This window comes from Anneissia japonica, unplaced genomic scaffold, assembly GCF_011630105.1.
Source record: "Anneissia japonica isolate Jap-2015-1 unplaced genomic scaffold, ASM1163010v1 scaffold11402_len470986_cov188, whole genome shotgun sequence".
Taxonomy (NCBI): Eukaryota; Metazoa; Echinodermata; class Crinoidea; order Comatulida; family Comatulidae; genus Anneissia; species Anneissia japonica.
Window position 1 is genome coordinate 215,400 of NW_022754099.1, and position 11,951 is coordinate 227,350.

Below are 11,951 nucleotides of genomic sequence, written 5' to 3' on the forward strand. Positions count from 1 at the left end.
AAAACATCTCAACATAAACTTTATAAACATTTTAATAATCAAAAAATGTATTTAGGAATTTACGCTAAGCGCCGTCCCTCAAATATTGTTGCTAGGGACAGGTGTGGTCGATGGACGTACAAGCTCGTTATTGCTGGCCCCTTTCGGATCGGATCGGTCAATTGTTAAGTTCGATTGATAGGCCTAACCGTAAATGTCCTTTCATATGGGCCTACTTGATTAATGTTAAAACAATCGTCTAGGAAATAATTATGGATTCAAGCCGATCACAGAAAAGGCGTTCTGCATTCTGGTGGACTGTTCACTTTACAGATTTACTGCCACCCAACCATCAGGAAATCGGCAAAATCGACAAATCTAAAAATTGACATAAATGTTTTGACTATACCTTATTAAAATACCTCAGAGGTTAACAACTTTCAATATGTAAAAGTTAAATGTTTAACTACGTAACTCAAATTTCCTGCCAGAAATTTAAGAGTAGATGGTAAGACCAGTAATTAAAATAGTATTAAAGATCTACCTCTAATTAAAGACTTTCCACTTAAAGACAACCTCCAATTAATAATAATAATAATAATAGTGTAGTTTTATATAGCGCACAAATCCATCTAATGTAAGATGCTCAGGGCGCACTTTCCTGTGGTCCCGCATTAACAAATGTCTTTTATCTTTATTATTCTGATTGGAGACCAATGCTGCTAAAGACCATGAAAACTCCGGTCCCAAAAGTAGCTTTTAATTGGTGGGGGTCGTGGGGAGACCTGTATTTTAATTTCCATTAATTAGAGAGGATTTCTTTCTCGTTCTAAGTTGAAAGCTTATTATATAGACCTACATACAAATTCAGCAATTCAATAATCAATTTAATTTAATAATAGATTTTTAGGTGGCATTGAATGTCCCAACCTTCCCATCGTGTCAATCAAACTTAACAACTGGCCAATCAGAACATAGGCCTATTATTTAATAGCTAGGTATACGCGCATGTCCCAAAACACGCCGTTACGCAAATTTAGCAGAAAAGTTCATTACCATTAACAACTAAAAGGTTGCATATATCAGTGGTGGCGCGGGGGGTGGGGGTGGTCCGATAAATATGACATTTAGGTGTTTCAAAGGCTTATTTAATCGGTTTTGGGGTCTACTTCTAATAGGGCCTATGTAAAAATGCATAGGCCTATATATTTTTTTCCTCCCCGATGAATTATGGTTTTTCTCTCCGAACGGGGTGGGTCAGTCCTCCCCGCCCCCTGGCGCCACCCCTGGCATCTATATTGATGTGTACCGAAGGCACAAAAAAGAAATCACCTTCTGACTTTCGTATTGTGTGTTATTGCTAAATCATTCGCCAATCACTAATATTGTCAGGAATTCCTATTGCTGTTTAAAGTTAGCTGCAACCCAAAATTAATGGGGTTGGCATTGACCGTTTTAGGTTTTAACTTCACAGCATTCGTTCATTGCCGCATGACGTGCAATATTGTTGTTGATAATCATCACTACAAACCCAATTCGGGAAATCAAAGACTAAGTGACATTTTGACCCTGGGGAACAGTCGTCGCAACTGTATGCGCTATTTCTGTACGGGACGGGTTCCATTCGCTGTGCGGTTGCACAGTCAAGCGGTTGGAGCATTACGTCGGAGCACAGATCCAGAGGAATGCTTATACAAAATACGCAATAATCCGTCTTCTGATATATTTAAGTTGAAGCGAATCGGCCGAGGTGCCCAATCGTTTGCGCTCCTCCAGGGAACGAACTGTATTCAAACGTTTACAAAAGCAGTAGAGTATTAGACTAGTGCTGCAATAAACTATGTTCCAGCTTCAATGTCTATGTGTAGCACTTATGTTCGGCGTCTGCACTGCTAGATCTTTTAGCAAAGGTGCATTCGTATTAGGAACGGGACTCGATCCAAACTTTCAAGAGAACAGTCAAGTGAGTAAACTGACAGTATTTTTAACATGCTTTATTTTTTTCTGCCACGTCGGCATCATACCGCGGTGTTCAAATTTTCTTAATGTTCAGTAGCAGATTTTAGTTAACAGTCGCAGAAATTAGCTCCTGCCTGCTATCGTACCAGCCAGGCAGTTTATTTTGGAATAGATAATTTGAAACAGATAATTTTATTAATTTGCTGCTAAGTGGCTCCTTCAGCGCTAGACAGATGATGCATAAACGGTTCAACAAAGGTGTGTTTCATTTCGTAATATCGGACTCAAACGCTGGCGTTTCTTTTCAAACAAAATAATGTAATAACAATATTTATAGATATAATAGGCTTATTTGTATATTTAGTATATATTATTATATAGTTTATTATTTATATCTTAAATACTGTACTGTAATTCAATAGTCAAGAACAAATGAACTTTCTGAACCAAAAATGAAAAACTGTTCTACGTGGTCAGCTACAAAATTTCTAACAATCTCGTGTTTTCACTTTTAATGGCTTGTAGGCCTAATGGAAAAAAATTAGGTAGGGTCATAAATTTACACTGTACTGCTAGTCGGAAGGGGAATTGCTTATCGTGTACTGTATTTATTTAATTGTATGCGCATGCGTCAATTTGTTGTTTTTGTTATGTTTCTATTAGACCTACTTGCCTTTTTCATCACATAGGCCCGGTATAGGTGCTAAGGGTTATATAGGGGGACATATCCTTTATGGTTATTACTTAATCTGGAAGGGTTTTTTTCATTCATTATTTAATTCATTGATAATATAAAATTGAAATGTACAGTACCTATTGATACAAATGACATTTTCATCTATCATGTATTTCGTAAACAAAGTAGGCCTACGTACAAATATAGGCCTACATCAAGGAGTAAATATAAAACATTGAAAAGGAGAGTAGCACCTTATTTAGACAAACGAAATTTATTGAAACAGATAAATTATGTTAATGATTTTAACAGGAAATATTGTAATAGTGTAATAGAACAGATATAATTACTGTATTTATATTATTATGATAATAACTGACGTTGCACGTACACACAATTATGATACCGGTAATGATTTTAACAGATAATAGGATTTATAATAGCATATTAGAACAGACATAATAATTATTATTATTATAATAACTGACGTTGCATATACACACTCCTGACGCACTTGAATACCTTTTTAATCTATCCAGTCATTTCATTTATAGAGGGCCCCGGAATATCAGCCGACCGTCTAGGATACGCTGGAAGGGCTACCCTCTATAAATAGGGTTAAAAAATTGACTGGTATGCACGACGTGCATGTTGATCTTATTTCGATCTCCTCACTGATCCGACATTCCAAATTTAACTACAGTATAATGTGTTACCATTGCATCATGTACAGTGTAGCAGTTCGGTTAATATTAATCATGATTCTATGATAAAGGCAGAGGTGGAATCAATGAAAGCCCAGCCACTATACATCCCCTCCATTTTAAATCTTAGAATATTCAAAGAAAGCGTAATTTTCCGACCGCCAGGGCCGTCCGATATAAGATGTTGTACCTCGGCCCCAAATTTTGTGGGACCTACCATATGTAAAAATTCCCTCCCTGGCGCCCCTTTGTTTCGAATTCCTGGATTTACCACTTAATATACTCCAAATTGGATGAGATGTAAGTTTAACATATTTACTATAACTAAAAAACTATTTCCAATCTGGTATCACATAGTTAATGTAGACGAAAAAGAAATTTTTATCGACGTTGCTGGCATTTTGAGCTAAGTAGGCCTAATTAATATTTTCATGACTTTGCACTTGGCTGAATCACAAAATAATTATAACTCCATGGCTGGATTAAGTAGAATGCCATCCACCATTTACATACACGCGTAGTTTGAGATCATTTTGGAATATATAGCTTCATACGATTTTATCTGAATGTTCGTTTTTGATTCGGAGTATGCCTGCATCCGACGTTTATTATTTGCGCATTTTTGCGCGCTCTTTTTGCGCGCTCTTTTTGTGCATTGCATCAAGTAGGTCTGTGCGCTGAAAATGCATCTTTTAGATAAACAAATTCGTAGCGAAAAGCAAAACTACAAACATGAGAAACAGTAACACTCTCGATGGAATTTATTATGAATGATGAAAGCACGTTTAATAGAGCAGCATGGAATTTAATTAAGAATACTAGGTTTGCTATTCCTGTTAGCTGTCAAGGTCCCGACGCTATCTGTCCTTGCTGTTGGAAAACTCTGATGATAGAATTCGTAAACACGTCGATTCGCCGTGATCACATTCCGAATGTTAGGTCTAGTTTAAGTTAGAACCAAGAGGTATATATTTTTAAAAAGCTATTTTTAACCGGAGAGAACGAAAATCACGCTGACTCATGACGATTTCTCCTCAAACGTAGATCTATCCTGAAAACCAATATAAATTCTGAGATTTGCGCGATATATACAATTGTCTACAAAATTGTTTTCCCCCTGAAATGAAGTTCATATCTATAAATGTCTCTGCTAGTTGAACCAGAAATGTTTTCATGAGAACGTCTATGAACTCAACCATACGAATGGTATCGTATTCTTCGTTTATCCCACGAGTCGGCCAGAGGTCGTAAAGGATACCTTACTTTTTTTCGAACATTGCATAGCAGTAAAATAATATCTATATATAATGTTTCCCGATTAGGGGAGAGTTCTCGCCGACTAGGATACGCGCATGCGTATGACAGGGAATATTCTCCTGAGTGGGAATATTAACAGCGCCAAGTTCTGACGGCTTATCGGGTACCTGGACGGTAACCATAGAAACTCAAGGAATTAAGTTTAATCACCGACGTATTACGATGTCTGTGCTCGTTTTTCTTCGAAAGTAATGTAGCATACAGTTTAGGGGACGGTAGGAATGGTAAGGGGGAGACGGGTACCAAAAGACTGTAAACTTAGCTATGCTACAGTATTTTCACCCGACATTTTCGTAGGCTAAGCAAAGAAACTGTATAATCGAACACCCACACAACAGCATGCCTATAATTGTAGTGCAATTACAATAATTACGGTACCGTAGTTACTGTATTCTGTATTGAAGCAGTAACAATGTATTGTATAAACGTGTTTAGACCCAGAACAGAGAGGACAAAATTATCCATGTTTAAACAGCATCACGTTATATTTAATCATAATAGTAATTTGGAGGTCGCGGCGTCGACTGATAATAGTTCTTTCACACGACATGACTTATTTTCAAAAGTGTTATAACCAAATTATTATATCTCTTGTATTTATTTTTTAAAAGGAATAGTCCCAAGCCTATTAGACCGTAGCGGTGTAAGTAGTAGTCAAAAGTCAATGTACACATTGTGCGATATTATATTTTCTTTGGCTCAAAAAGTAAGTTTCGGATGATTTAATTTAGGTTTCAAGTTCTATTTTAAGTACTAATGGGTGCTAACTAATGTGATTATCATGTATGATCTCTGATATAATTCTTCGATAAGGCGTCTTCGAATTCATGCATTATCGCTCTTATCTAGTAATTTTGTCGTTTTCTGTACAATTGACATATTGACATTATACGTTGGCTATAAACTTACACACGCATTCGTTTCATAATTTATTTACCTTAGGCAGAAAAAAAAACGCCTACATGTTTATTTGTGTAGCTACTGACCAGAAGTGTAACGGTAGTCTGTCAAATTCAATTAAATAAGGTCATTGTTACGTCCTGTGACTTGTATTGAGTTTATGAATCCCTTCCGTTTCGAATTCGTTATTTATTGCCTGAGCTTACTCGTTCCCTAGTGACCCCAACGTTCCAGTACCTAAACATCACTTAGGGACCCACGTCCCCGAGCCTACCTAAACCCACGAGACTCGAGCAACTGATATCGTATCCGATAAGAAACATGATATTTAGGTTTATTATCACATGTGTGTGGTTCAAATGTTATTTAAACTTTGGTCAGCCAGCCGGAACCTAAATTGTTGAAACCCTCTGGTCTCTCCATTGTAAAAGTCCCCTGGATCCCTCACTAAATAGAGGAATAAGCAGAGCCACCGTTAGCGGATCTGAACCCTTAATGCTGCTGGCCTCAATGTCAATCGTCAGGTCGCCCAAAGGTCTGAGCATAGTCAAGGAGCAGGGCTCAGGTAGGGGGTACGGCCTTTATGGCATTACAGTGTCTCATTTAAACGATTAAATAGCATTCGTTCTAAAGTGCATTACGGTGTTTTTTTTTGCTCACTTCTTGTGGACGGTCTCGTGGGAACTGGACCCCACCTTTCTCCGGTAGATTTGCAAATCTATGTGATATCGAACAGGAGATGTGCGCGTGTAATTTGAATTGCATCAGCGGGTGTACGTGAGCCAGAAATTTGCCGACGGAGGTGTCCAAACCAAGGTACCGACTAGAGCGTTGCTGGGTCCCGGAATAAAAAAAAAATCCGTATTGGGTTCACTGGGAGAGTTTCATGGCTTAGTATGGTTCAAATAGTGCTATTAAACCACAATACTAGGGGTTGGCAATCAAAATAACGTTATAGGCAAAATATTTTGTTTAGTTTTTCGATCCGACGACCCGCCGTCGTGGCGTCGTACGACAGGGTGTCCAGGCTGTCCGATGGGAGGGCAAATGCACCGCTGCCACCACGCTGGCGAGTACAGTATAATTAAAGATAAAGACATATTGCAATTGGTAATTCTAGAATAGATTAAAAAATTTATTTAATATTTTTTGCTTTAATTATTTTGTATATTAAAGAAATTATGATTTTTTTTTCTCCGCCAATCAACGGACGGTAGCATAGTATCAATCCTATATAACTTTTACATACCGGTATTCCTACTGCCTGAATTGTATATTTTGTAGTAAAATCTCTCTAAACAAGCTCGCGCACCACCCCTTCCCCATTTGAAAAAGTAAATCACGCTCAAGTAGATAAGAATCACCTCATATCGCCTTATTTTGCGAGCTAGGACCCCTTACTTAATAATCGAGCCCACTCGCTCTTTATTTTCGCCGGCCTCCCCTCATCAGCCACACAAGACTCCTACCCCACTGCAACTAAACCTTCCCAGAAAATGCGAATAACTGTTTAGCGTCGCGTTTTGTCACAAACTGAAGGGTAATGAGTCCATCAGTGGGCGATTTATTGATATAAAGTAAGATGGACCGTAAACAGAATAGCTTCCTTCCTGTAAAAAAAGACAGTTACTAATAATTTTATTACATTTTATCAGACTAGAGGTTAGAGTGCCTAACCCCATACTGCACTCACTCATCCTTAATGTCATTGTTGTCCATTGATAGCGCTCTTTAGAAATATGAAAGTTCGTTCAAGTTCGGTGAACATAACATTAAAAGGGTACACAATTAGGCCTATCTATTATTATTATTATTATTATTATTATTATTATTATTATTATCATCTCCTCCTCCTCTTCCTCTTTCTCTTCCTTCTCATTTTTCTCTTCCTCTTCCTCTTCTTCTTTTTCTTCTTCTTTAGTCGACAATTGAGGTTAGGAATACTGGAAGCTGCCGAGGGACGGAACTTGCTGGGGCTGAGAGCTCAAAAGTTAAAGGACTACTGTATGTCACCTTTAGGTTCTTTGCAAAACCTACAATAAGGCTGAGTAGTGTGGCATTAGGATTTGCAGTTGTAGGAGATAACAAGTTCAAAGCTCGCAAAGGACGAAACTGCACAAACTTTAATTAAAAGTGTGTTACGGTCTGACCTTAAAAATGCAGAAATGGGACATTTAGATCTACAAAGAAACAAAATGAACTTATTATGCTCGCTGAAGATACAGTGGATAAAAATTAAGGACTGATTGCAGGATATTTTGACTACTGCAATAACAGAACACACACATAGTGTGGCAGAGAGCCAGAATGATTTATCCCCTCCCACACGAACCTGCGACAGACTTCAGCTTGATACACCATGTCGTTACTAAGCAGCACCATCGGGAACGTCTTCCCGGTTTGAATCATCGTCGCCAAAGTGTTAAACTGTGTCATACACAAACTATATACGCGCACAGATTCTCATATTTTAGCCAGATATTGGCCTTATCATAGAAACAAAATAATGAATAAAACCACAGAATGCACGTAGAATATGACATTTGCTTTAAGACTTACTCGCGACATGACTTCATCAGTTATGGACGGAAGCCAAGTCCCGGTGCTTAGTAGGGGAGGGGGAAATTGACAATGATCTTATAGCGCCATTACTTTGTCTTATTTCAAGTTAGGGGCATTCATGTACTTTTGAAACATATCCATGTTTTCAATTTACCTCCCTTACACACGACCTAATCCTGATTATCCACTGATGCTCCGTCAATTACATTGCTTACTTGTTTGTTGCTTGTAAAAACACATGTCGTAGACATTTAAACTGTGTATTCCTGTGCATTTAAAAGTGTGATCAAACTAACGAATTACTGCACGTACTGAATTCATACGTACTTTAGGTTCTGGGGCAAAGGTTTTTAAACAGGGGATTTGTTTTCCCTTGTGATGTTTGATGAACTTTTTTATAGGAGGAGATAGAGAGGGAGAGAACCCTGACCTCTTAAGTCCCTCAGGCTTCAGTCGATGGCGATGGCGATGCCAATGATGATGATTATACAAAACAGCACTGAAAATAAATTATTAATAACGTAAAGTGTAAAGTAAGCAAGGATTAGGCATGTAACATACATATTATATCCAACATAGTTCTTATATACGTTTGGGATTTAATTTACTTTTATTTATTAAATATAAAGTATTGTGAACTTTTTTTTGCAAAATGCCTCGCCTTTGGATATTGTTGCTAAGCGTAATCTTGTGGGACATACGCGTATTCCTGGCCCTGTACTGATTGATCACTTGAGTTCGATTAATCTACAGAAAGGTCTATATGTAATTGTTGCTAACAGTGAACGAAATTGAAATAGTAATCGAATCTTTCTTTCGTATAGACAGGTGTAACTTTGAAACCAACGTTAAATGAAGATGGAGAAGATTCGAACCAAGCCGTCACATACTGCGGTGTACACGACCCGTCTCCAGATGACGGTAACTACACAATATGCCCAAACGGAAGGTGTAAACGCTATGCGCACTACAATATAAAATGGAAAAGTAATCTAGTCAAATACAGGTAAAATAAATATCAATTTTTATTTTGCGGGAATGTTTTATTAAATTGAATCCTTCGCAAGGTGACGTCACAGTTTACATCGAGACCCCTTTAATTCCGAGACCTTCTAATTTGAGACCACTTTTTCAAAGAACCTAATAACAATCGACATCATTTAACACATATCTAAAGTGGATTCCGAAGACCACCCTAAATTTTCAGGTCCAAAAGTGATCTCGAATTGGAAGGCGAACTGTATATCTGTTTAAATGCAACATTTACAGTAATGTAGGGCAGCGCATAATAGACGCGTACGGTAATCAATCTTCGATACGCGTAGCGCAACTTTTGACGTGTATTTTTGTGTTGTGAAAGTCTGTGAAAATACTCAGCTTGGATTTTCAACTAAACCCTTGTTTTTTGTTCGATTGAATCGTTATCCACGTGCGTTCTAACCCACGCAATGATTCATATATGTCCCTTGTTCCCGCCTTTCCTTTTCATTTCATTCACATTTTAAAAGAGAACTAGCAAATTGATTTTTTGTTCTAGAGAGGATTTTTGATATGCCATTAATTATAGAATCAACCTTAAAATATTTTTTGGCTATTTTTTTTATGAAGTTATAGGCGATTATATACGATTTTACCATGACGTCACTGGCGAAAAAGTAACAAAAGATCGTGTAAATATCCGCCGCGTACGATCTTTGCGTGCATGCTGTAACAATAACAATTTACAGCCATGGTTTCAGCATACACGCAAAGATCGATCTTAAGGTTGATTCTATTATTAATGGCATATCAAAAATCCACTCTAGAACAAAAAATCATTTAAACTATTAACAACTTCTATATTCTTGATCTTCAGATGTAGTATGGTCGTAGATATGGCAGACTTTTTTGTACCTTGTCTAAAATGATGATTCGAATAAAACAAATTTATATTAGGCCAATTAGCACACTCACTGCCACGAAAAATGGAAATTTCAGAAGAAAAAAATGTTGCTTTATTTTTATTTTTTGGGCCTATCATGTTGTTTAATACGACAAATAATAAATTTAAAGTGTTAAAAATGTTGTAGGGCCTATATCAGGGAAATATGCAAAGGAGCGGAAATCAAGCTTTAATTAGCAAAAATCTAATGATGGTCACCGAATGGGGATTTTATAAACCGAGAGAAAAAATGGAAAACAGATAGGAAAATTCATAACTGTGAGTGAGCTGTCTCTTATACACCTTGCACTATATTTGGGGTTTACATTTCTTCTAATAAAAAAAAAAAAATACAAAAAAAAAAAAAAAAGAACAAAGTCATTCTAATCTAAAAGAACAAGATTGCACACTGTCGAAAAAAATACATGATCATATGCTAAGGTCTGCTAAGAGAAGCTTATCCGACTTTAAAGGACGTTCAGCCCTTTTTCTGGAGGTTTCCCCCGCCCGCTCGTTCATTTTTTATGTAGTGATGCTAAATCAATAGAGAAACGTTGGTCCCTGAAAAAGGTCACGGGGCCCTGATTTTCATTACAAATAAGAAAGAAAGGGGGAAAGAAAAAGATAAAAGGAAAAGAAATGGAAATCGAAAAGGAAAAGAATAAGAAAAAAGACAGACATAAGAAAGAAATGGAATGGAAAGGAAGCATAAGAAAGAAAAGGAGAGACTAAAACAGAAAATAAAACATAGAAAGAAAAAAAGAAAACATAAGGAAGGGAAAAAAAGAAGAAAAGGAAACATAAGAAAGAATAGGAAAAGATAAGCAAACATATGACAAAAAAGGAAAGTGTAAGGAAGAGAAAGAAAAGAAAATGAAATATCGAAAGACATTGGTATAACTGTGGTTAAAAAATGAGAAGGTAAAGTAATAAAATGATGAGTCTTGTTACATTTTCTTCTTGTGATATGTATCTTGTTTTTTCTATTTAGGTGGAGATGTTTGCGCTTTACAAATCTTTATTATTTATTATTATTATTATCATTATTATTATTATTATTATTATTATTATTATTATTATTATTATTATTATTATTATTATTATATTATTATTATTATTATTATTATTATTATTATTATTATTAACAACACGATATTCAAACTTAAAACAATTATTAATTTAGTATTTTTGCAAGTACACGACTTTTAAAATCAATCAAGAGATTTTTGCTTTTCTCCCCTTTTTAACTTTCACTTTTGTATTAGTAATATTGCGACTACACTATTGTGAGTGGAAATAATATCAGTCTATTGTCAAATAAAGTGAAATCACCTCGACCTGACAAAATAAAGTAAAATTATCAGCCATACATATTGACAAATCAAAAAGCTCCAAAAACTACGAAATGGTTCTTCTTGCAACATTATCGTTCAAGAGCGAGAATAGCCTAGCAAAAGTGTTTCACGCTGACATAAGCTGTTTTTAGGTCATTTTATGTCTTTCCATAGTCGTATCTGGCAAATACTTGTCGGATTTTTGTCACATTCTCTTCTGCATTTGGAAGGCAATTCTTTTCTGATTGCTTTAGTATTTGTTTCAATTGTATTGCTTGAAAAAGGTCACCGTCATTTTTCACTTTTCTATTGGTGCTATGCTGAACGCCCACAGCGCGTAGAGGCTGCATTTGGACCTCTTTTTAGTGAAAAAGGTCACCATCATTTTTCACTTTTCTATTGGTGCTATGCTGACCGCCCACCGCGCGTAGAGGCTGCATTTCGATCTCTTTTTAGTGACTTCGTTTAAATTGCCATTTCGGCTGTTCACCAATCAAATATCTTGTTGTTCATCCCCCCCCCCCCTCAGTAAACGGAAAGCTGAATATTCATAGATTCTTCTCATATAAAATATATAAATTGCAATTGGATGAAAAAAA

At 36.5% G+C, this 11,951-nt stretch overlaps 1 protein-coding gene across 1 annotated transcript in view; it reads left to right on the top strand.

Annotated features, from left to right (window-relative positions):
- The first annotated feature begins 1,562 nt into the window (after positions 1-1,562).
- LOC117123106 (stromelysin-1-like) overlaps positions 1,563-11,951 on the top strand; it is a 22,798-nt gene continuing 12,409 nt past the window's right edge. Inside the window, exons 1-2 of the mRNA XM_033268939.1 lie at positions 1,563-1,942; positions 8,922-9,103. Of these exons, the coding sequence (XP_033124830.1) occupies positions 1,820-1,942; positions 8,922-9,103 (305 nt within the window). The 5' untranslated portion in view covers positions 1,563-1,819. The remainder of the gene's footprint in view (positions 1,943-8,921; positions 9,104-11,951) is intronic.